Below are 26,345 nucleotides of genomic sequence, written 5' to 3'. Positions count from 1 at the left end.
GCAGATTATAAAACTGTTTGAATGCTGACAAGGTCAAATATTGTCTCTGGAAGTTTTTCAAAGAATTCTAGTTCTCTACGAATAGTTCTACTATGAGTGATCATAGTAAAAAAGAGTTCCAAAGTTAGAAACTTGTTTTGAAAAAATGAAGGTCGAATTCTGAGTCTTTCAGAAGTCTGTGTGCCAATTCAAAAGTCAGTGTTATTGTTTGGAGAACACATCCAATCTTCTAAGTCTGAAAAGAATTTGTCTACCATTGTAGGTGAAAGTTGGATTACCTCGTTAAGAAGATTAACTGCACAAAAATGAGAAACATTGCCTTCAGCGTTGGTCGCGTTAGCAATGTTCAAGTTGGATGGTACCTGTGTGCCGCTTTCCTCTCGTACCTCACTGTCCGCATTTTGCGTCTGAGATCTCAATGGATGCCATCATCAGAATCAGTACCCGCTGCGGACAACACTGCGCATGGGCCTTTACCGGGTCCAGCAAAGCATCAACATCCGTTGGCATGACTGATGGGAGTATGAGAAAGATGTCTTAACACGCATTCTTCTCCACATAGCAGTCATTTTAGAACAGGTAAGATGCAATCTTGCCAGGTTGGTCTGAATGACATAAACCAGGTGGTATTTAATTCTCTTAAACGAGTAAATCCCAAAATTTGGACTATGCGCTCACGACACTTCATCGCCAGTAGAGTGTTTTCCACGGTGATCTGGGTATCGCTGTTGAATTAGCTTGCCATATCGGAGCAAAAGGAGTAAAAATAGTATCCCTGCTGCGAGTCCCAAAACGAGAGGCAGTCAGCCAAACACAGAGTGCACGAAGTTTGGAAAAATTCCTAGGACTGCTTCAAATGGTGCTAACAGTCCAGAAAAAATCGTCTTATATACATGTATAATACCACTCATATCAGACATGTTTAAGATACGACCTAACATTTCTGAGAAATGTACAGGGCAGTTTGTAGTTAATAGGGTGTGTATCTCTGCAGAAGTCCTTGCGACTTGCAGAGCAAACGTTTCTCTGGCTGAGGTCAATGGCACATTTTTTTGTAAAAGAATGGCTTTAATTCTCCTCAAAGTATCAGTTCATATAGAAAAGATTTTCAGTGAAGGCCATAGCGGCGACTCCCGGTCTGTCTTAGTTTTTGGATACAATACTTGCATACAGCAAGTGACCCTGGCTGACACAGTTACGAAATAGGCTAAACCTGGCAACATGCCACAGCATCTGTGATCATTCAACATAATGTAACTTCCATTAGAAAGTTGACTAAAAATTGGATCAGTCATTGCAGCTGATGAACCTTGCAGGTGGCAGGATAAATTGGTAGAGAAACCATCGCAGGCCCCGTGTAAGTTTATACCCTGACATAGGAGAGAACCGCTTAGTGTGTTTTCACTATTGTTGCCACTAAGAAACACTTTTTTCCCCCCACTCCAACATCTGTGTGCATAAGGTAATTCCCAGGATGTCTTGATGTATTCCTTACCCAACCTTTCATATAGGCCTGCTGGTATATGTTTTAAGCAATACTGAAAGTTGAAAATTGAAACAGGCAGAGTGATTGTAATGTGTATTATCCATTCAATGGCTGTTTTTTCAGCGACTGTAAATGGCAATCTTTCCAGTTTTTCAATGCTCAGCACCGTATAGTCTGCTCACCTTTGTGCCAAATTGATTTGTTTATCTGTGAGATTAAATTCAGAAAACAATGACGTTGTGTTGATTAAAGGCCAAGGCACATAGCCTGAACAAATGTTTTGCAACTTTCAGCCTAATAGCATTATAGAACGCAATTGCGACTGACCATGTTGCAACATGACCAAGTCCTGTTCCATTATGTCTATGGCAAAGGGTACTTTGCTGTCCAAAGAACTTAATAATATGAATTGCACACTATAAGTGTGGGGAATTCGTGATCAGTATTTTCAAGCGCCATCTTGAATGCTTGTAGTTCAGCTCGCTGAGCGGTACAGTCTCCTAGAGATTGAGTTTTAGTGACCATTGGTCGGAATTTGCCATCTCGCCGGCGACCTTTAACGATCACACATGCTGCACTATAAGCTTGTTTACCCCCAATTGCAGGCTGTGCTTATCAGTCAGTATAAATTATACATTCATACTGCTCCAGAGGCAGAATCTCAGTAGGCAGAGGACATTCATGTTCATATTGTAGAAATTCTTGTGTTTTCAAATAAGGGTCAAAAACATATTCAACGTCTGTTGGAGCAAGAGAATTAACTCATTGTATCCATCTCGGATGTAAAGCCTTTGCATTCGGAATGCTTGCTTTCGTCACTGCCTCAAAGGCAGGTACAGGAGTAACAACCATTATGCACTTACCCTGTGCAAGGGCTCTCTCCTTTGCTACTGCAGTTTTAACCCCTGTCAGAATTTTTTCTGTAGGGGTGAATTTCATTTCTGCTTGTGTGTACAAGTGTGATTTGTAAGTAATTGGAACTTTTTCTCCTTCATTAAAGGTTAAGTATGTGAATCTGCATTTTCCTGGAATGATTCGGATCACTAAGTTGCGTACCTTTACTCGTGTTTTCAAATGTTTTGTTGCAAACATGTCCGTTTGGACTGAACGCAAAACTTCTGTGTGTTTTTGTGTCCAATTAACTGTTTTGAAATCTGGTTTGATTAATTCGTAGAGAGGTTTACCCTTTCTGCGTAATTTAGAATGTAAGTTCTTCCAAAATTTAAGAATCCTAGAATCGACTGTAAGTTTTTCAGCATTTTTGGAGGTTGGAGCAGCGCACATTTCTCTAGAAAGTTTGCTGACAGGCTTTTGCATTCACTTGATAACTCGTATCCTAGGAAAAGGAAGTTGAGGTGGGCAATTCTCGATTTCCTGAAATTGAATTTATACCCCTCAGAGGCGAATCCCAAAATAATGTTGTTCCCTCTGTTCAAGTGCCTATCCAAGTCATTGTATGTTAGATAGATGTCATCAACATATGATAATGCCTCATCATCTAGGTTTGTAGTAACTGTTACTCTGGCTGAAAATAACCCTGGACTATTCTTGAATCCCTGGGGGAGACGACAGAATTGACCTTGTGTCCCCATGATTGAGAAAGCAGTCAAATACCTACTTTCATGTGAAATGTTTTGACAGAAGAAACCGTCCGAGATATCTCATGTAGTTTTATATTTTTTACGCGCATTCTTCATTAGTGCTGCACTGTGTGCATTTTGTACTGCAATAGTTTTGCAACAGGAGTTTAAATGTCTGTAATCCAAAACTAGACGATATGTATTGTCTGGTTTGGAGACAGGAAACAAAGGATTGTTCATGGACGAGGTGCATGTTTCAATCACCCCTTGGTATTCAAGTTGATCTAATATCTCCCTGACCTGTTTTTTAGCTTCTTGCTTAACTGGATACTGCCTTTGTGCAGTAGGTTAATTTTTTAACTGGATTTTATGTTGAGCAGAATCCTCATCCCATCCTACATGATTTTTATATAATGCAGGAGCCTGGGCTACTGCCCATTTCCTGGCATAGGTATATTTTTTATGAATGGGAATATGATTGGGGAAAGCTGGCATGATTTTTTCGCTATGTGGGCACTCCCTGACAAATTCAGGTCGCCAGTCTTGTTCAGCTAAAAGAATGGCATAGCCCTGGGAGAGCTTCTCCCAAAAGAGTGCTCTTATTTTTCTAGTTATGTTCCCCTTCATCCGGAGTGTTACTTCATATAACTTATGTGGGACACTAACCCTGGTATCTGCAGTTTCAATTTGGATGTACTCATTCAAGTCCACTTTCTCCAGATGATCCTTCAATTTCTTGCGAGCTATGGTGACTTTTGCTACGCTGTCCCACATCGTCTGAGCCCATTCTCCGGTCTTGAGTTGTTTTTATTTTTTTGGAGCGTGTTGATCATCCTTGGACTTCACACGTTCTTCTTTTTGTTCTGATCGTCCTCTTCTTTCCGATTTCTGTGAGGAAGTCTGAAAGGTACGAGAGGAATGTGTATCCGTATCTTGATATCTATCAGGTTTTCTCAAATTATCCCTATTCCTGAGGTTGTACCTGTTTTCAGAGGGCTCCTTTTGAGGAGACCTACCTTGGGATTGAGAACGCTTCTCTTTAGAAATTTGTTTAGTCTTCTCCCACTTCTTTTTTGGAGGAGTAAGAGTGTTTTTAATAAAGACCTTTTCAGGACTTTCAGTCAGTTGGGGTTTCACTGGTTTACCACCCAAACTGTCTCTACCTAGTTCTTCATAGGATTTTTCAATTATTCTGGCCAGTTCATATGGTTGCTCAGTTACATCAAATTCTCTTAACTTTTGGTGGATCGCCACGGATGCTGCTTCACCTTTAATATTAGCTAATATTATTGTTGAGACCGGTTTGAAATCTTTTAGTAATTTCATACCCAGATTTAAAGCAGTCTCTGCCCCGTATTCATTTTGAATCTGTTTCAGGACGTCTGGTATTACCGCCATAGACGGAACACTATTTGTTTTAGTGTAGATTGCAGCAAAGACTGTACCCCAAGTGTTGCAGTAATGCAGGTGTGGTGCGATCCCCATTGATAAACAGATTGTTAGAATCCTGTGTTTCTCATGAGCTGTAGTTTCAGGAAATACTGCCTCAATTTGAGTAATTTTTTTAGCTATCGAGAATGGAATTTGTTCCCGTTTTGCGGGTAATTTACCAATGACTGATTGTATAGTCTGTGGTGTAATTTTATTTATGTTCCCTGGGAAGGTGTGTGTTGCGGAATCCTTATTTGTGTTTGGACTGTAAAGGTCCGCATGACATATTGAACCAATTGTCAGTGGATTTTAATTAGCCCTTCTAATTGAACTAGTAGTTCCTCATCTGACATCCTTTCAATGGCAGGATGAGGTGTATAGCTGGCTAATACCGGCCATGTTGCTCCTGGTCTACCTAGTGGACCAAGCCTGGTAATGTGATGTGTATGTTTTAGGGCGCCTTTAAACCAGAACGCATGCTCTTGGTATGTTAGTGGAATTTCAACATCCTTGAAAGGAATGTATTTCTCTAGAGCTTCATCTTCTTTGTAGAAGTGAAACACTTTTGATACTGGATTTGCTTCAGGGAAGATTATCCATGAATAGAATACCTCTGTCTGATGATATTCATGTGCCTCTAGCACAAAAACTACCCTACCACCTCTTGCTGATAGGCCATTTCTTATACGTTTCATAGTGATGGCTTTTCTTAAAGTTTCTGGGATGATTATAGCGTCCGGGTCAGTCTCTTGGAAACATGTTATGTCAAAAGCTTGTATGGCTGCATCTGCTGCAGTTCCACCGGTTGCGTTGCTGTCGCCGTTAACGGACATTTTTTAATGAAAGTTGCAGAACAAGTTTCAAGGAAACAAAGATAAGGTGCACAATATTTTGGAACACTGTACCCTTCAACGTTGAAAAAAACAAAAACTAATACATAAGATTTTCGTCCTACTCAACTATGGCGGATATTTTATCCCTTTACCCACTCCAGACATCTATTGGAGTGTTTTACTGGAAAAAGGGGTCTCTGAGAAAAGTATGACTGAGTTACTTTAGTATCTAGCGTTAAATTAGTGCCTTGCCAAACATTGGGCGCCATGTAGTGTAGTTCCTATATTCCCAATAGGCTCTGCCCATTGGAATAATATATCCTATAGATTAGACGTAGGACTGAGGTCGACTAGGTCTCTATCGCATATACTAAACTTAATAGTGAGTGCCAGCTAGCTCAGAGGGCACTATAAACTTTCTGAATTCACAAGAAGGGATTCATTTCTGACAACTGCATAAACATGACAACTTTGTTTCCCAAGAATAAGAAATACGTATCTGTTGTGTCAGCGACTCTAGAGATATATTTCACTCAGTCAATCGCTCATGCTTCGTGTCAACAGAGCTTGTAGAGAAATAGAGAGAGACGGACGTTTTCAATAAAAAGGTTTATTGAGCAGTCTTGTTTCTCATACAAGAAAAGTGAACTGCTACAATCGTTAAGCAGACTGCAAACTATAATGCGTACAGCAAGAATAGTATTATAAAATAATACTGTAAAAGCATTGAATGGTTTCTAAGCCATATACAAATACATACATAAATAACATTGACTAAAATACTCAACTGGTGCATCAAAATTCACCGACCCCAATGTACTAAGTCTAGTACGCGGGAAGAAGTACGTTTTGTGTAGCATAGGTTTTAGTTACTTTTTGCCAAGAATCTACCAAAGGTTTCTCTAGGTTCTAATCAGCTCCATACCTTGGTTTAGAATAAAGGAGGTCTGGTATCTCTGTCTCAGGACTCGATTTCCCAACACCCCATAAAGGGGGCTTGGAAACACCGGAGCTGGATTCTCAGCGAGAGAAAGGCAGCCTCTTGATCAGTGCATTAGCTGGAGAGTCGGCTTCCCATCGGCACTTGCTGTAGCGAGCTTCGTCTGGCAAGTAGATAGTCGAACTGCTCCGAACCACCGTAGTTTGCTATAGCAAGTGAAGGTATATTTATACCTTGAAGGTGTTTAGGGATGCCAGAGCTTGACGTAAGGTTGGGCATAATAACGTCAGGAAAGAACCCCTAGGGGATAGTTGTTCTTTGCAAAGTACATGAATTCTTGGACAAATCAATATTCGAGCATGGGGAAGTTCCCTATCTGCTTAAGCCGATTTTCCAAGAAATCGTTGCGACGTTTGGTACGGGTGAAAGTAGCCATGCCTTTATTTGGTCTGCATGGGCTATGTCTAAATAAGGGTTTGATTTTTATGCCTATATAAGGGCAATGTGAATTGTACCTATATAAGGCCATGAATCGGGAAAATTCACTCGGATCTCTAAACGCCACACAGCAATACTAGAATATCACACGCTCCTGAATAATGGTTCCTATTTGTTATTTACAAATGAAACCTGCTGTGGAATGGTAAGTGGACAACCATATTTGTTAACTGTATCAGAAACCCTAAAATGTTGTGGTATAACTTTGCATCCACCCCCTGGAAGGGGTCCTAAATGTTTCTTAGACCAAAATGGATATGGATGATATGTGTCTTGATAAATTAAACTAACTTGTTGAGATACTATTGTATAAAAAAGTCGTCTTCACTTCAGCGGTGCATACCATTGACTTACAAATGGCCGGCTCTGGATTAGAGATTTAAAAACTATTGCAAATCCTTTATCGTACTCATTTTTGTAGAATTTGTGCACATTATCTTCCATTCATTGAACACAAGCAGCAAAGTGCACTTCTTCCGAAGCATTGGATCTGGAATATTGACTGGTTTTAAAACTGTTTTTGGATTATTCCTTGGTTCTTCCCTTCACTGTTTTTGAGTTTGTTTAGTGGATTGTCAACAATTCTTCTGTTTATTGATTGTGGCGTTCTCATATTTCTCCTAGTTAAGAAATAACAGCTAGATTCAATCAGCAGCATCAATTTCAATTATCCAGCTGAAAAGCAATGCAGTGAAGAAATTGCATTCTTCTTTGGATACCAGTGGATGACTATTTTGAGTGAGCCTTGGACTCTAACATTCTTTAACCTAGATGCCTCACAGGGGAGACCAGTGTTTTTTGCAATAAATCATCCTGAAAGTTCCACTAGAGATGACTCCAATGGTCTCTATCAAGATGAAATAACTACTTTGACTACTGAAGCTTATCCTCTAGCACTGCAAGTGCCATTAGTATAGTTTGCTCAATACGATTGGTCATCTGTTCCACGATCCGTACCACAAGAAATGCCACCATCTCTAGGATCCCTGGATGTAAACGATTTGTTCCTGTGCATGGGCCCATCTTCTACACCAGCAATTGCCAAACCTAAAAGAATGGATCTTTGCTTTCACCATTCTTATGCCTCCTCAAGTGCCAGCGCTTCTTGTTATGGAGACCACATGATCCCATCAATGATTGGGAAGAAATTAACAAAGTTCAAATCACTTTCCAGCACAAAAGACATAAACGAGAAAGCGCTGTTTCTGCTTTTCTGAAACAAAATGAAGAAGATTGTGCCAAAAGGACAGGTTTTTAGGTCTCGTGGCGTTAACCGCACAAAAGCGCAGTCTCGCCAGAGACCTATTGTGAGCGACGCAGCTTTCGAGGAGCTAAGAGATTGCCACGAGCATTTTCCAAAAGCGGAGCGGATCGGAGCGTGCCGCGCGCGAACGCGCTCGCTGTGGCCATCTCCTGTCTCCTGGGAAGCTCCAACACACACGCATGCGCATATACACAGACACACACACGAGCGCCCATACACGCACGCACACATACAGAGCCCCCCAACGCCGTCGCACACATACACACACACGCGCGCACGCACACACACGATCGCACGAGACCCCCCCATTTACAACTAAGGCCCACTTACCGCCACTCCGGACTTCTGCAGCCTCCGCGGGGCTCTCCCTCGGGCATGGGAGCCCCGCGTCACCACTGCTCCTCTCCTGACCAGCCACTCCGTGTGTGCGAGCTACCAGCATGAAACGGAAGTCCCGCCCCATGATAGGTTTCGCTTTCAGAACTTTTTGAAAGACCTTAGGAAACAGTGAAACTTGAGCTACGCGTGCACGTTGATAGGACCCCGAAGAAATACAAACAGGGGATCCCAAAGTGGTGTGAACGAGCGGTGGAGGAGTCAATAGAACCCCGTTTGGTGCGCTGACACTACCAGTGTTTAAAATGCCGATCTGTGCCTTGTGCACTATCTGCTCGGATTACTTCGATAACGTGAGGGATGTGGTGGCGATTCACTGCGGACACACCTTCCACCTTTGCTGGTAAGTGAAGGCGGGTATTTTCTAGCATAGGCCCTTCTGTGTCCCAGTGCTTGGACTGACTGCTGGCCTCCTGTGACTCACGGGCCTTGACGACCGGCACGGGCCCCCTTCCGGCGAGGTTCCTGCTGCTGCTGTGACGCGCCCCAGGTATCTCCGGTGAAACAGCCCTTTCCTTTGCCCAGCCGGGCTTGCTGTCGCTGCTGGCTCTCCACATGGTGCCGGAACGAGGCGTTTGGGGCTGCGGCCACCCAGGAAGCGTATCGGCCACCAGGTCGGTTGGCGGTCCCGGTTGCATGGGCTCCTTTCTTCCTGCAGCCGCCGCCTGAGCCCTGGGATCCCAGGCGCTCCTGACCCCCTTGTGCTGCTGTGACTGCTACCTGAGGCCCTATTTGTGGGCAGGGCCTCCCCAGGATTCCTTCCCTGGCTGACCCGGCCTCGCAGCTGATGCAGCCGCACCGCCCGTGGTTGCTGACTGCTATTCCACTCCACCATCGACCACCGAGACACCCCTTTGAGTGCCTCTGGACCGGTTTGTCACTCTGAAGCCTGGCTGCTGCCGCTGCAGGACTGCGGGGGTGTCCCCCATTTCACTGGCATCTGGGGACCTGCCAAGTCACTGCTGGGGCCCCCTCATCTCCGGATGCACTGTTTCCCCGCTGGGTTTACCTGGACGGGAGCTGGAGGCGGCTGCTGACCTCCTATTGCCCAGCCCCCACCGAGACTCCATGAAGCTGTGAGGAGGTGGGTGCACTTTCTACTGATCGCTGGGTGACAGGGGGGTTCCCGGTGCCACCGATCTGTCTGTGGCCCCTCGCTCCTTTTCGTGCTTCGGGGGGTCCTGTTCTCTGCCCTGCATCCCGCTTTGGCTCTACTTCAACTGGCATAGCGGCAGGACCTAGGGACATCCAGTGGAGGTGCAGGAGAGCATACCAGACGGCTTAAGGTCCGAGCCTTGGGGTGCCTGTGGGTTGGCATCTGACCGGTGTTATTGGCCTCGCATGTCGAGCGGCGGGGATCTCCCGGCACGGCATTGACACCTAGAAACAACTTGCTTTTGATATGATCTATATAGTCCTGTACTCTAGCATCTGCCTATATTTATGTTTTGACGTATTGAGTGTAGGGTTCTTGATCAAGTGTGTGTGATGGGATTTGCTAGGAAGGTGTGTAGCTCCATGCCGTGCGTGAGGTGCATCATCAGAGTTGTGTGAATAATAACTGCGTCAGCCCATGCCTGAGGTGCATCATCAGAGCTGTGTGAATAATAACTGTGTCAGCCCCGTGCCTCAGGTGCATTATCAGAGCTGTGTGAATAATAACTGCGTCAGCCCCGTGCGGTGCATCATCAGAGCTGTGTGAATAATAACTGCGTCAGCCCCGTGCCTGAGGTGCATCATCAGAGCTGTGTGAATAATAACAGCTGTGAGCCCGTGCTTGAGGTGCATCATCAGAGCTGTGAGAATAATAACTGTGTCAGCCCGTGCCTCAGGTGCATCATCAGAGCTGTGTGAATAATAACTGCGTCAGCCCCGTGCCTAAGGTGCATCATCAGAGCTGTGTGAATAATAACAGCTGTGAGCCCGTGCCTGAGGTGCATCATCAGAGCTGTGTGAATAATAACTGCGTCAGCCCATGCCTGAGGTGCATCATCAGAGCTGTGTGAATAATAACTGGGTCAGCCCCGTGCCTGAGGTGCATCATCAGAGCTATGTGAATAATAACAGCTGTGAGCCCGTGCCTGAGGTGCATCATCAGAGCTGTGTGAATAATAAATGCGACAGCCCGTGCCTGAGGTGCATCATCGGAGCTGTGTGAATAATAACAACGGTGATCCCGTGCCTGAGGTGCATCATCAGAGCTGTGTAAATAATAACTGTGTCAGCCCCGTGCGTGAGGTGCACCATCAGAGCTGTGTGAATAACAACTGTGAGCCCGTGCGTGAGGTGCATCATCAGAGCTCTGCGAATAATAACTGCGTCCGCCACGTGCGTGAGGTGCATCATCCACATTGCTCAGGTCACCCAAATTCCTGCACTCTCTACCACACTGCTTTCAAGAACAGCATACTCTTGCACATACTCTCACTGCTCACCAATTCAAAGTGTGCTAAAAAAATTTATGCAACGCATTGTCATACACAATGCCAATAACTCAAACTTTAATGCTGCGAGACCTATTGCATTGTAAATGCGTGTTTTCATCTTTCTGCTCCCAGCTGCATTAGTAAGAAATAAAATGCTTTGCCTCGTTTGCATTTTTTAGTTTAGCAATGCACATATAATGGTATGAGTTATTCTTTCTCTATGCAGTGTTTTTATATATTAAATAATATATATATGTTATGATTTTCTCTGCTTTTCTGATCCCATAAATGCCTCAAAATGCGGTTATCTCAATGAACAATTTGGGGATGATCTGAACACTGCGACAGTTCCTGTTTAAGTCTCTCTGTTTTCATCCTGGGCTTGCTTTCACATTCTTTTGTCTTTCTAGAAAATGTGGAGTTTGTAGGCACTTGTATAAATGTTGCCATCCTGTCTGCTTAACATTTACGCTGACATATTTTATTGTTTTTTTGTTATGGACGCTGCCTTAGCATAATGGGCGCTTCCTGTTTTAGCTGACATGTTTTAGTTTTTAGTTGTAGGAGCATATAATCAATATGTGAATCGAGATGATACATTTATCGCCGCGTTTGTTCAATCTTGTTGATGCTTTAGTGTCTGTAAGCGTTGTTTTAGTTTATAAATATAAGATAAATTGGTTATCCAATACTATAAAAATTCAGGTATCTGACTATAGGACTATCAATCCAGAGGTCATGCCACATCGCAGCACAAACCAACATCAGTCAGAGGCGACGCAGAGAGCAGTGCAGAGAAGTGGCCTTCTTCCTACTAGTGTTTTTCTTTTCCGGGTAGAGCTGCCATTTGAAACAGTTCAGTTTCTATTTTCTTAACGAGATCAAATAGGCTGTGCGATCCATCTTAAGAACCTCAAACAAGAGTCTTGATGTTTACTGCTTCTGCTAAAGTTTAGCTCGGTACCTAGAAATAGCATTAGGGTGTTGTCTAACATTGTCGGAAATGTTCTTGCTATTTTTGGTGACCATGACATGCATTGCGTGTGGTTCCCGTTTAAATTTTATGCACTAGACAATTATTAAACATTTAAAATTCCTCTCCTGTTTCCTATATTGCTTTTTTGAATGTGTTATTCGTTGACAAAAGAGGGGTTGAGGTTCTACTGTGTCCCTGAACTCATCTTGTGGGACTGAACAGTACCAGAAACACTTACTGTGCAGTATTGCTCTGTGGGTGTATTTGGGTTCCAGTCCAATTGGATTTCCAATTCGTATTGGTGCATATACTTAGTCCTTGTGCCTTTGGTTTAGAAATCCTACCCCTGCAGCTGTAGTGGGGAGGCTAGAAGGGAATCGGGGTGGTGGTGTGTGGGGGTCAAAGATCTTATCAATGCCATAAGGTGCTTATTTTGTATACAGTAATATAGTTAACAGGAGTATAACCCATATACCTGATTAGGACTGGGTAGGGAAGGTACAATCAAAAAACAATGTCCCAATAGGTAATGATAAACAGTCAATTAAGCATGCATACATATCGCATTGCTGAACGGAAAGAAGGAGAACACTCTTTAAGTTTTAAGACAAGATAGTTAAATCATCTTATTTATGATATACGTTCATGGTTGGTAATACACAGTTATTAAGCAGCACTGCATAAACTCAATTACGTGACAACCATATAAAACTTGGTGCTCTACAAAAGTGACTGTCGTGAAAGTGGCGACGCAAGTAAGGGAATAGACAGCGTGAACGGCGCACTGTGAACAAGGTGCAAGTTATCTACAGTGGGTGGCTCGTATCATGTGACAAAGTGATATCACAGATTACAGATTTTTTTGCATTATTTGAACCACATTAGAAAAGTACGCCAATTAATAAGCTGTAAAGTCGACGGCGTTTCGATCCACGTTAGTCAGGATCGTCATCAGGACTTGGTTGTCTGACTCGGAGTGTGCTGGGAGAAAGCTTGGTTTGAAAGCGATCAAGGCGATCGTCAATAATGAATTGGGAGCCTGCGCGGGGGCATGGCTCAGGAGGGCTAGGCGGTCATCTGCGCTCTGCTGGAATTCTGCACGTGTCCTTTGGATCTTCGTGCGGTGGCCGGAATAAATCCAATGGTATGGTGAACGCTGGACTGAATCATTGCACCATCAGGATTCAAGCAAACCGGGCCGAAGACGGCTGTAATGCCAGAAACCGGTCCCCGGGAGCTTGTTTCCTTCCCAGTGTAAGAATTGGCTTTTGTAGTTTGGTTTGCCCTGTTCCCATCATGCACTGGGACAGGAACAGACTAATTTGCATACAGCCAGGTTCTGAAACTGGGATGGTGCAGTGAGCTAAAAAACGGTGTTGGATCTAGCCCTGATCTCTTGACTGGGTGAGAGCTTTCTGCTTAATTCAGAGACTCTGTCCCTCACCACCCCTTGTTGTAAATATTTTTGTCCACCCTAAGCGTGGAAGGGTATTCTCAGATGTGAGACCCTTGCTCATTGCACCATCAGGATTCAAGCAAACCGGGCCGAAGACGGCTGTAATGCCAGAAACCGGTCCCCGGGAGCTTGTTTCCTTCCCAGTGTAAGAATTGGCTTTTGTAGTTTGGTTTGCCCTGTTCCCATCATGCACTGGGACAGGAACAGACTAATTTGCATACAGCCAGGTTCTGAAACTGGGATGGTGCAGTGAGCTAAAAAACGGTGTTGGATCTAGCCCTGATCTCTTGACTGGGTGAGAGCTTTCTGCTTAATTCAGAGACTCTGTCCCTCACCACCCCTTGTTGTAAATATTTTTGTCCACCCTAAGCGTGGAAGGGTATTCTCAGATGTGAGACCCTTGCTCATTGCACCATCAGGATTCAAGCAAACCGGGCCGAAGACGGCTGTAATGCCAGAAACCGGTACCCGGGAGCTTGTTTCCTTCCCAGTGTAAGAATTGGCTTTTGTAGTTTGGTTTGCCCTGTTCCCATCATGCACTGGGACAGGAACAGACTAATTTGCATACAGCCAGGTTCTGAAACTGGGATGGTGCAGTATGCTAAAAAACGGTGTTGGATCTAGCCCTGATCTCTTGACTGGGTGAGAGCTTTCTGCTTAATTCAGAGACTCTGTCCCTCACCACCCCTTGTTGTAAATAGGACTGAATCCAATGGTATGGAAAACGGGTTCTCCATACCATTGGATTCAGTCCAGCGTTCACCATACCATTGGATTTATTCCGGCCACCGCACGAAGATCCAAAGGACACGTGCAGAATTCCGGCAGAGCGCAGATGACCGCCTAGCCCTCCTGAGCCATGCCCCCGCGCAGGCTCCCAATTCATTATTGACGATCGCCTTGATCGCTTTCAAACCAAGCTTTCTCCCAGCACACTCCGAGTCAGACAACCAAGTCCTGATGACGATCCTGACTAACGTGGATCGAAACGCCGTCGACTTTACAGCTTATTAATTGGCGTACTTTTCTAATGTGGTTCAAATAATGCAAAAAAATCTGTAATCTGTGATATCACTTTGTCACATGATACGAGCCACCCACTGTAGATAACTTGCACCTTGTTCACAGTGCGCCGTTCACGCTGTCTATTCCCTCACTTGCGTCGCCACTTTCACGACAGTCACTTTTGTAGAGCACCAAGTTTTATATGGTTGTCACGTAATTGAGTTTATGCAGTGCTGCTTAATAACTGTGTATTACCAACCATGAACGTATATCATAAATAAGATGATTTAACTATCTTGTCTTAAAACTTAAAGAGTGTTCTCCTTCTTTCCGTTCAGCAATGCGATATGCATGCATGCTTAATTGACTGTTTATCATTACCTATTGGGACTTTGTTTTTTGATTGTATTTTGTATACAGGGCATCCTTCGAAAAGTGTAATTACCCTGGGGTTCATGGCTCCTGCTGAGGTCCAGTTCTTTCTGACCAATTATAAAAGCGTTCCATGAGCTCACAGCTCAAATGTTGACAGGTAGGGTTAGGTTATAGCAAAGAGTCAGTAGTTCGACATGTGGAGAGCTTGTACGTAGATTTTTCTTTTTATAAATAACGTATCCTACGTTGATTTTCTTTTTTCTAAACAGTGTTTCCCACTACCTTTCTGCCTTTGCTCATCTTGTACGTAAATAGCAGGTGTTCATAGTACATAATGCAATGATACTCAATTTCCGAACCCCCAAAAATCGAAGTCTATATTGACTTTGCAGGGATTCAACCTTGTGACTTGCAGATCACCATATATTTTACCACTGATACATTCTATCAGCATATATCGCTATGGGCTCAATTAGAGTTTGCATTTTAGTCTGGAAGTACTCATACTGTAAGACTTTTGCATTGTGTGTGTAGCATGTGAGTTATCAGTTTGGAAAGTATTGCTTATCTGCGCCAGATCAGGCTGAACATCTATTACAAAGTGATCTTTGTGAAGCTCACATCTAAAATATGCAAGTTTGGGTTATGGTAAGCCTGGGAGAAGGTAGGGTTGATACTAGTTTGGGTGTGGATCCTACATAAGTGGAGAGCTTGGATTTTTGTACAGATAATTTCCGGGTAGTAGTGTGGTATGCAAAGCCTATTACCTTGTGATTTACCCTATGCTTCCTGTCCCTGGGTCATAATCCCTTAAAATATTTAAAGTGATCTTTGGAAAAAGTCCACACACAAGACACACATGCTTGATGCCTCTCTGCCTTACAGCCGCACTACGGTAGCATCACAGTTATCACTGGAAGGTGAAGTTGTTCACTGATATGCTTTGGAAAGCTTCCTTACCATGTTGGATGTGACTGCTTCTGAACTTTGCTGCATCTGGTTTATTTTAAACAATATGTTTTTATTTAAAGCAGGCGATTGACATGTTCTCTTTTTGGGTTGTAGGAGCAGAAGAATCAAGGATGGAGAGTTCAAAGAAGCACGATGCACCTTCAGGAGACGAAGCCTTTCAGTTTCGAATGGGTCTCAATGACAACAAAGCAGGAATGGAAGGCCTGGATAAAGAGAAAATCAACAAAATCATAATGGAAGCCACAAAGGTGTGAACTCTGTAGCATGCAAACTATTTTCAAGCTTAGTTGTTTAGTTGTACACTAATTGTATTGAATTAGCAGTATCCCAAGTCAGCATTTATTTTTAGAGAAAATTTATTTCTTGACTGGATGGGCAGTGAAGTTACCTGCTGGGCAGAAAAGTCCATATCGAGAGGGATTTAATCAAGTAATCACTTTCAACCTGAACATGCAGTTAAATGGCTGACAGAGCATTCTTCCACTCATCCCATCATTAGTGCCACAGATCCCACTAAAAAGGGTGGATGTATAATGTCTCCTTCCCACTCCCTTCATATATGGTGCCCACAGATGACTCCGTCCCCCACCCACACACAAGCACTGCCCATAATTAGGTCATAAAAAGGCAGCTCTGATTGTGAGCGGTGCTCTTTAACAGCCAGCAACTAAAGCTAATTTAGCAGTTGAACATGTTAGTAGCAGGAGGTGTGACCAGGTTTGAAGTAAGCACATCCCCAAACACATCTAGTCCCAACCCCTTATTTGCTCCCAGTGACAGGTGGTGGGTCTTAAAGGCAGGCGTTTCCCACCACCAGGTGCCTCTGCCTGTGTTTGCATAATGTGCGGTCCTTACTTTAAGCCTAATCCTTGTCGCACCATGCTGGCAGTAGTAATTGCCCTCAATGACAGGAGCGGCAGATGGTTGTGTAATATCAGCATGGCATAACAACTACCACCATACTGATGCACAGCTCCATCTGGCAGCCCTAGAGAGACCTTTGATGCTACCATACCTAACTGACGTCGGAACCCTATAGACTCAAGGCCTTGTGGCAGTCCTTAGGACTATCTTCGAAGGAGTTTGTAAGAAACACTAAGAATAAAACCAGGTAATTCTCCTATGCAAGCTCATGGAATCCTTCTGTCCCAAAGCTTGGTGCGGCACCACTTGCAAAGTAAATTCAATTAGATCATATCTCCTAAAGTCCTTATTGAAGTGCAGAGTCTGGATGCTTGTTCAATTGCTTTTTATTTTATTTTTTGTTTATTATATATACCACAATCAGCTGACGCGTTTCGTTCTGTACAACAGAACTTCTTCAGGGCGTTCTTATTTCACTATATTCATCATATCTCGATAACTAGCTGATATATGCCTTTATACAAAAAATCAGGCGGGTCTTCTAAATGTTCTTGATGTATACCACTGGGCACATTCTCACCCGTGTGGTTCACTAAGGGAGCTTGAGTTATATATAACGTCCTCTGAATACGTATTCCTTATAATCCAATAATATATTTTAGTGATATGATAATCCAAATCCATCAATTCCATAAAGAAGGACCTTAAGCATTGGCCATATTCGCCCGAACGCCAATAGTCACAAAAAGTCCAAACAACAAATGCCAAAAGCCTCACTGGAATCCTTGTGAAGGTCTTGCGCCCCAGGGAGTTAGAAAGGGAGAAGCTACTACCTGGTTACCTTTGGTGAGTCCCACCTCACTACCATCTCTCCTCTCTGCCATGCGAAGATTTTGTTGTAAGTGCTGTTTGTCAATTCTTACATAATGTCTGTTTGTCAGGCCACAGGTGAAAGTTGAGTCGGGAAGACAGGCATCTCATTGACGTTATCCCAACCTCCCCCATGCCTATTAACTAGCAGATTGAGATGCAGTACTTTGATGAAAGAAAGCTACTGCCACACTTTTCCAAGGTTTAAATATAGCAATAATGTTCAAACTCCATACATAATTGAATAGGAAATTAATGGAGGAAGTTTAATGCTATCATAACGCAGTTGCTATGTGAAGGCTTGGCGCCCATAGTGGAGAACAGGAAGGAGGGAAGCCTTCATGACCTTCACAATAGGTACAGCCGAAACGCTAGCTAGCTTCTTGTTGAGATGAGTGAGACAAAATATGATGGCACCGGCTTTTCTTTTCAAGGTGGCTATATGGGTCGTCGGGTTGGAGATCTCACTGAACCATACCCCCAAATAATTGTACTTCTTAGTTGTTTTAATGACCCCAACGCCCATGCACTAAGTTAAAAATTTCTTGTTCTAGTGATGGCCAAAAATCAAGACTTTTGTCTTGTCTTGGTTGAATGTAAGGAAGTTTGTTTCATTATATGTCTCAGGGCTTTCTAAATCCCGATTTTAGTGTGGTCCATTAAAACAATGTTGTCAGCATACTGTAAGATGTGTAAGTTTGACTGGCCTAAGTGTGGAAGTGCAAGGCAATTGCTCTCCAGGTACTTGCCCAGGTCGGCTGTATATAAATTAAAAAGGAGGTCGGTAAGGCCAAACCCTTGCTTGAGGCCGCCATCAGTTGAAGTATTCGCAGTGACTGAGTTGGGACCTGTTTTCACACGAACCCATGTGTTAGAGTACAGAGAGATGATCGCCATTAGGAATTTTGTGGTAATCCCCAATTTGTTCAGTTTTCTCCATAGGGTGAGTCGGTCCACCTTGTCGAATGCAGCACTGTAGTCAGTAAAGCAGCAGAAAAGAGAGGGCTGGCACTTTTGAGCTTATCAGTGACTCAGAGCTGCAAGTGCCGTGATGTTATCAATGGTTGAAGCAGATGCGCGGAATCCCATCTGGAAGAATGACAGGACTTCATTTGCAGTAGCCCAGTCCTCTAGTTGTTGAAGGAGTATTCAGGTGTAGACGTTGGCCTCTAGATCTAAAAGGGCTAGCAGACAGTAGTTAGATGGAGTAGTTGGGTTCCCTTTTATAGAAATTGGACACCCAATGAAGCCCCTCCACTCGTCTGGTGCTTGCTCTGAATGGAAGGCTGGGTTGAAGAGGGGGGTTAGCACTTTTGCTCAGTCCTCCAAGGCACATTTGAATATTCCAGCTAGAGGCCATTAGAGCCTGGGGTTCTGTTGTTTTTCATTTATTTTATAAGTTTACATTCCTGGGCCAGCTTAATCAGTTTATAATGTCTTCCTGATGGTAAGTCTGTAGTACCCCGTTTATAAATGCCCACTATTGCAGTTAACTTGCCAATGTATAATGCATTCACATATTTGATTCAAGATTCTTCTGGAACAACATTATTCCTGGAACACTTGACAGATTTGAGTTTATTAATATGGTTCCAAAAGCGGGTTAAACTTGATTCCTGCTCTGGTGCTTCCTTTACTTTCCAAGTTGTTCTTTTATATTTCTTACACATATTAGCTGCTATCGTAGCTGAGTTTGCAGTGGGGTTATGTTCATAAATGTCTGGATGTACTGCTGTTGGTGCTGCTTTTTAGAGTTTGCCTTGGAGGTTAGCTGTGGACCTCCAGGTCCCAGCAGATGGTCCCTTGGCTTGGTTATTAGGTTATCCCATTTGTGCTGTAGGACCTCCCGTGTTAGGGTGTCAAATTTAGTAATTTACCTTTTCCATCCATTTAGCCACTTTTGGGGAATCTGTAACTCTCCATTTGATCCTCGTGAATAACTTGGATGCTTCAGCGTACGTGGATTAACCCACCTCCCAAAGTATGTTTGCTGCTGGAACTTGCAGGTCAATAGTTATAGTCAAGGGGTTATGATCGGTTTCCTGCCATTCCCAAATCTCAAAGTTAGTCAGATGACTTGCTAAGGATCCTGACAAGAAGACATACTCAATTGTTGAGATTCCCATGAAAGTAGCGGGAAACTGGCAATGAGGATCTTGGCTCTTGAAGGTTCGTTCCGCAGAAATTAATGTGTAGGTTGCCAGAAAGTTGTTCAGTTTTGCCTGTTCTTTGGTTTTACTGGCTGAAGAGCTAATGATCTCCAGGTCCCTGATATTAAATTCCCCTACTAGCAAGATTTATTGTGTCACAAACTCCAAAAAAAGATCTTCCAGGCTGTCCTAAAGTTCTGAATGGCGAGCATGTTTGGTTCTTTAGAAGGGTTACAGAAGCAGCTTATTAATGGCAGTGGAGTTTCTTTGTGATTAATAAATATTCCTTAGTAAGGCACCTTGCAAGGCTGGGGAGGTTCAATTGAGGAGCGTGACTTTGATCTTCCAGGAATGTTTAATGAAGATTGAAAGTCCTTCTGATGGCTGGCATAATAGATTGGTGCATTTTGCTCAGGTGAAAAGCTTGTAGTAGCCATTTAAAACTGAGGGAGTAAGTGCCCATGTCTCCTGAAAGCAAATAATGTCATTTCTGTTCAGGTAGGTCAGTGCGGATTTGCAGGACAAAGTTGATCTGAGACCCGCCACATTCTAGGTTGCAATTTTGAGTTTGGGCCTTGGCTGGGCCTGTAGACAGCCTTGGAGGTGAGGGCTAGGAGTGATACTCTGGGATGTCCGTGCATGGGTTACCCGAATGGCTCCACCCGTCAGAGGAGTGGCTGCTTCTTGTAGTGCATTCTGCTGTTCTTAAGTTGTCGCATGAGATTTCAGTAATGTTTGCAGCTTTTGAGGCACTCGGAAGTCAGTCGTCAGTGGTGCCCCATGCACCCCTCAGCATGCTCCTAAGTGACCTAGGATGCTTCATTTTGCTACAACAGGTAAGGATATTTCAATGGACGTAGCTTTAGGAGCTCAATGGCCCATTCCTCGAAGATCCTTGCTTCGCCTAGGAAGGCATCCCTAAAGTACTCTCTTATCCAAGAAGTCATTGTAGCCTTCGACGTTCCTTTTCCCTAGATACGGCAGAAATGTATTTTAGTTAAATCAGCAGAAATCAGTTCCTTCAGTGTAGGAATGTGTTGAAATAAGCAAAGGAGGTTGCACGTATAAAGAATGCTGTATGAGCCCTTTGGATTATAATGTAGTATGAACACCAAATTGTATTGTTCCATGTGTGGCGGCCCCTGGTCTGGGGTTGTGAGCTGTGAAACCTGCAAGGGTTGAGGTGTTAAGGGCTTAGATTCCTTAAAGAGGCTACCACAATCGAGGAGTGGCTTACTTAGGACACCATTCTGCCATTTGCCATTTAGGCATTGGGGCTTGATAGTGACTATGGATGGTTAAGTGCCCTTGTTGTAGTTTGTCATCTAGGCCGGGGAGAGGCACTTCCTGGGATAAGAAGTTAGGGAGGTGGATAGCTCGGGGACTGCTATGACCACTGTTACGAGTTCTATTGTCAAGTGGCCAATTATTTAGAACTGTATAAGGAGATATGGTGGTGATGCTATTGACTGCTGTTTGTGTTGCAGATGTTGTTTTAGGTATAGGTGCCCCTGGGCCTTGTGCTTTGACAATTGGTGGCTTGTTCCCATGAGCATTGAGTGAGTGCTGTGATGGCGGGGGCGTGGCCAGCAGCCTAACATGGCGGACTCGTCTTGGTAGAGCTCCGTCCACGGGGCCCTTACTATCCTGCAATTATCCTGCTGAGGTGCTCTTACACAGGCTGGATCACGCAGAGCTGGTGGGCTGAAGTGCAAGGAGGCCACTGGGATGAGGAGCGGCTTGACTCCGGGCAGCAGCGGTAGAGAGACGAGGACTGGGCTGCGGCATAGCGGAGGGGCCGCCGGAGGCGCGAAAAACCACCCGTGGCCTTGACGCTCCGGGAGCCTCGGGGGACACAGCGGAGACTGAGACGGGAGGCGACAGAGTACGCCCAGTGCCACGGTGCTTCAGCGATCAGGTATGTGCAGCCAGCGTGAGGGGGTGCGAGACCCTGCAGCGGGCGGTGCGTGGCAGGTGCCCGGAGGCGCCCAAGGGGTGGTGTGAGACTACGCGCCCGGAGGCGGAACAGAGGCCTAAACGGAGCGGGCCGGGGGGGCCAAGGCGGCGGACGGCGACCCACTGCGGCTCCCTGTGCCACCATCCATGAATTCTGGGGTTGTTGGCGCCCAATGGACACTGCGGGAGCAGACGGCGAGCGGCGGCCAGCAACCCTGCAGCAACACCAACTCGGAACAGGCACTCCACTGGGGACAAAGATTTCTATCTACACGGGACGGCCACACATGCTCGGGCTGCCCGGACTGAGCGGCGAAACCTGCTTGGAGTACGTGATTATCGCCTGCAGCCTGGGCTCTTCTACAGCGCGATCACCACAAAATGGCGCCGTGCCCCCGACTCACCTGAGGCCGAACCTGGGATTTCACAGAGTCTAGAGAGGCAGGCCCAAAACCTTTAGGGTCCGCTGTCGTCTGCTGACTGCTGTCACGATCCGCTCACGGGCATTCTGGAGGTGGGTGTTAAACAGTGAGGCGGCACACACCCGGTGATCTCTGCCCTGCCTGACCCTAACATGGCGGCCCACAAGACATTCTGACCTACACTGCCTGCTGAAAATAGCTATATACATAAAGTCTGCTGCTATCCCACACGCAATAAGTGGCGCAGGCGACTAGAAGGCCCCTCAGCTACCACCTTGCATATGTGCTCACGCTTGAAGCCTGATCCACTTCGTGGGAGTTCCCTAAAATGGCGGCGTAACGGTACCGGGGCTCCGGGTGCTGTTTCAATACTGGCGCGCCTCCACCTTCAATGGGACATTCTTGACTAGTGGCAGTCGAGCGACCGAGGAGCCAGTAAGCCCTGGACTAACTGGAGCTGCAACTACTTTCTCCCCCTGGCCCCCGCCTCACATGGTTCCATGCAAGACATTTTGGCCTGAGCTGCCTCGTACTAAAATCAGTTCATGAGCCACGGTTTGTCACCACATTCTCCTGCTCAAGACCAGGGATGATAGCAAGTGGGGGGGTCCTCTGACATAGTTCCAAGTACGGACTCAGCACCCCGCATTGATCGCCCACGCAGGAGCAGCTATAAAACGGTGCCACACCTTCCTTACACAGCTGCAGGCCCCTGTCAAAGGAAACAGGCGCTGGCGCAGCAGACTGCCGCATTGACACTGCAGGCAAACGACTAGGCGGTGGGTATTGCGGTGGGGGATTGACTGAGTTGAAGCACCATACTGCAACGGCCGTCATTCTGGACGAGGTGGCACTGGGCGGGCTACACTGCCGAAATACGGGCGAGGTGGAGAGTGCCCGGTGGAGACCAGAGGAGCTGACTGGAACTGCACTGGCTGGACCTGCCCTGTCCTAGGTGCTGGCAGGGCTGCTACATTCCGGGTGTGGGCTACGGCACGGGATGTCCGAACGGCAGAGGTGGAGCACAAGATAGCGCCTGCTGAACTGGGCTAGATGAAATCCCACACAGGCAATCGTCTGGAGTTGGCCTTTAGCAGTGGCGGCCTGCCCTGAGTGGCTCCCTCCTTATTGGTTGCGGCGGCAGTGCCCGAACCGCTGGGGTGCTCCTTCGCTACATACTGGCACACCGAAACTGCCCATTGATGCCAACGGTGCAGCAGCTAGCGATGGGAAGGTTAAGGGACAAGCCGAAGCAGCAACAGCAGGTGACGGGCGACACAGTCCCAGCGCAAGAGCGGAGACGGGAGGACTCAGAGCTCACAGCAACACTGCTAACACTGCATAACACGGCTAAGATGGACACTGTGTTGGCGGCGGTGGAGCGCATTGGAACCACCCTGGCGCAAACTAAAACATCCCTTGAAGCGCGGATAGATAAGGTCACTTCGGATTTCACACTGCTTCATGCAGATCATCGTAAGTTATCGGAGGTGGTCACCACCCAGCACCAGTCCGTCCAAGAACTGCAACCCGTGGTGCGCAGTCATGCCTCAGTACTGCAAGATCTGGTGGACAGGGTTCATTCGTTAGAAGACCGCGCGGAGGACGAGGAAGGGCGCTCTCGGCGCAACAACGTCAGGGTGGTCGGCCTGCCGGAGGGAGAGGAAGGGAAGAATGTAAATAATGTAAATGTAAATGTAAATGTAAATGTAAATGTCAAATGTAAATGTAAATGTAAATGTCAAGGTATTTGTAGAGCGCACTGTCACCAAGCGGTTTCCTGGCGCTATTACTCATACCGCTGTGGAACCCCTCCTGGCTTTCCCTGTGAAGTGTCCACTCCTGGGCACCCCCAGGGTGAAGCCAGGCATCCACAGCGCTGTTGGGGCCGGTGTGGAGGTTAAGCAAGCTATTGCCCAGAGTTGCAGCGTGGGACCCATGATTAGAATAGGCACCGAGGCGAGAAATCAGGTCCGAGGAATTATGAGCCCAAGACCCGCCGAGGCGGGAATTGAACCCTGGTCCCGGACCAGAACTCTGCATCAGGGTCTGCCGCTCTAACCATTGAGCCACACTCCTCCACATAAAGAAGAACCCTGAGAAGTACACAGAGTTGTGGCTGCAGGAACTCCTGCCGCCCGGGACGCTGTCCGCGCATTTTGTAGTGCAGAGGGCGCATAGAGTACCGGCGCAGGGGCACGGCCTTGCCCATTTCTCTTCAAACTCCTCAACTACCGGAACCGCGACGTGGTGCTCCGCGAAACCCGGAAGCTGAATGACCTCAAGGTGGGCAACAGCCGCGTGATGTTCTTCCCAGACTACACATTGACAGTGCAGAAGCGAAGAAGCACGTACATGGCTGTGAGCCTCCGGGTGGTCACCAAGGAGGGCGCACGCTTCTTTGAGGCCCCGTCGGAAGTTTAGGACTGGCTGGAGGAGACGGGGCAGTGGTCAGGGATGAGGCCCACAGGTCCAGAGGTCGGCGGATGGCAAGAGCAAAGCTCCAAGAGGCAGAAGAGGAAAAGAGGGACCCGGCAGAGTGCAGACCTGGGCCAGGTTGCCCCCAGCCCAGAACGGATGCGACAGGAGAAGCAGGAAGCGCTGGAGGCAGTTGCGACACTGGGAGTGGCAAACAATGCCGGCAGTTTCGACACCCGACAGCAGAGTGATGTGGATGCAAGCGGTTTGTCCTCTCAGCCCACTGTGCTGTCAGATGATGTCAAACTAGCTGTGGTGACACCACAGACAGCGGACTTCCTTATTTGACTATGTGAGGGACTCTGGCGACCGTACTGAAGGCTCGACCAACCGAGCACTGTTAACTATATCCTTTACCTAACTGCTGCGCAGTGCACTGTTCGGGTGGGACACTGGGTCTGCCGTATGGAAGCTCCACGGGGAGGGTACGCCGCCTGGGTCCTAGGGGGGAGCTTTCCAACCCGCGGATAGGCAACGCTGGCCCTAGGGGGTACACAAAAGGCTCATATAAACGGCCCGCGCTGGGTTTTGCGTGTTAAGTGCCTTAACTATCCTTGAGCACCTCCTAGACACTCACAGGCCCTGGATAAGGGAGCGTCTTCACTACATTGCTGGCTACAAACCCCATCACACGAACACTGTGCTGAGACTACGAACCGCTGAGGGATTAACCCACTTTTAGTTTGGACGTATGCCCCGTTGAGAATTCGCCCACTCTGTTGTACTGTTGAACGTTGTTTATAAGATTTAGAAGCGACATGCAGACACCTTCCCCGAGCAACTGTCCACTCGTCCCGCTTGGTCCGCCCCCCCCCCAACTCCTGCGCAGCGACATTGCAATCCCATGCATGGCGAGCACTAGCATCGTGACTTGGAACATCCGCGGCATGCACACCCCAGCGTGCTGTTATTCTGTTTTCTCTTATCTTCAGCGACACAGGGTAGGGATCGCGCTTCTCCAGGAGACACACATGTCTCGGGCAGAACTTGATAAACTCCGTAGGCACTGGAGAGGACAGATATACGGCACAGCGTACTCAGCACATGCACGAGGCACGCTAATTTGGGTGAGAGCTGGCATCCCGTTTATATGCGAGGACGCACAGGTGGATCCGGAGGGGAGGTACTCCTTGGCAAAGGGAAAACTCAATGGGCAGGTGGTTCTATTAGGGTCCTTATATGCCCCCAACACGGGTCAGGAGTCATTCCTGGAAAGCCTGAATCCAGTCCTTCACCGGTACACAGGCCTCCCATGGTTACTAGGCGGAGACTTAAACATGGTACTGGACACACACCTGCACTGGTCCTTTCCCCCTCTTCGTGCTGCACCGGTAGCATCAAATGCGCAGGCACTGCAAGACTGGCATACGCATTGGGGACCTCTGGTGGGTGCATCATCACTCCGATAAAGTATACTCCTACTATTCACCAGTCCACGACCTGCATGTCCGCCTGGACCGTATAGTGGGCTCCCAGTCATTACTTCCGCTCTTGGCTAAGACGGAATATCTAGGTAGAACACACTCGGGCCATAATCCCCTATTGTTGCAGATTAGCTGGGAAGCGGACCGGCCTCCTGTACCCATGTGGCGGTTGCAGCCGGCAGCGCTTGAAGACGCAGAGTTTTGCTCCTCACTGGGCACTGCCATCCTGGCATATTTGAGGAAAATGCGGAGACGGCGAACGATCCTATGGCGGAATGGGATGTGCATAAAGCGACCATACGCGGGCACTGTATAAGTGCTACCTGGAACATCCGTAAAACAGTGTCTGATTCCCTGACTAAACTGGAATCTGAGCTTTTGTGCTACGAGAGGGAGGGCAAGGGGACTGGTGGGCACTCAGCCAAGCTGGGTGAGCTGAGGGGGGAACATGCGGTCCTCATGGAAAGGCTGAGATGCCACAATTATGCGGCACACACAGCCAAGACCCATACTAAGGCGGATAGGGCCGGGCGGCTCCTAGCC

At 46.5% G+C, this 26,345-nt stretch overlaps 1 protein-coding gene across 3 annotated transcripts in view; it reads left to right on the top strand.

Annotated features, from left to right (window-relative positions):
* POLK (DNA polymerase kappa) overlaps positions 1 to 26,345 on the top strand; it is an 869,741-nt gene that overhangs the window by 369,323 nt on the left and 474,073 nt on the right. For all 3 annotated transcript variants that reach the window (XM_086960765.1, XM_086960763.1, XM_086960764.1), the window contains exon 3: positions 15,732 to 15,886. In XM_086960765.1, the coding sequence (XP_086816891.1) occupies positions 15,749 to 15,886 (138 nt within the window). In that variant the 5' untranslated portion in view covers positions 15,732 to 15,748. The remainder of the gene's footprint in view (positions 1 to 15,731; positions 15,887 to 26,345) is intronic.

Source organism: Lissotriton vulgaris, chromosome 3_1 (assembly GCF_964263255.1).
Source record: "Lissotriton vulgaris chromosome 3_1, aLisVul1.2, whole genome shotgun sequence".
NCBI classification, from domain to species: Eukaryota; Metazoa; Chordata; class Amphibia; order Caudata; family Salamandridae; genus Lissotriton; species Lissotriton vulgaris.
The sequence above is the reverse complement of the archived record's forward strand: the minus strand, read 5'-3'. Positions and strand labels throughout refer to the sequence as shown.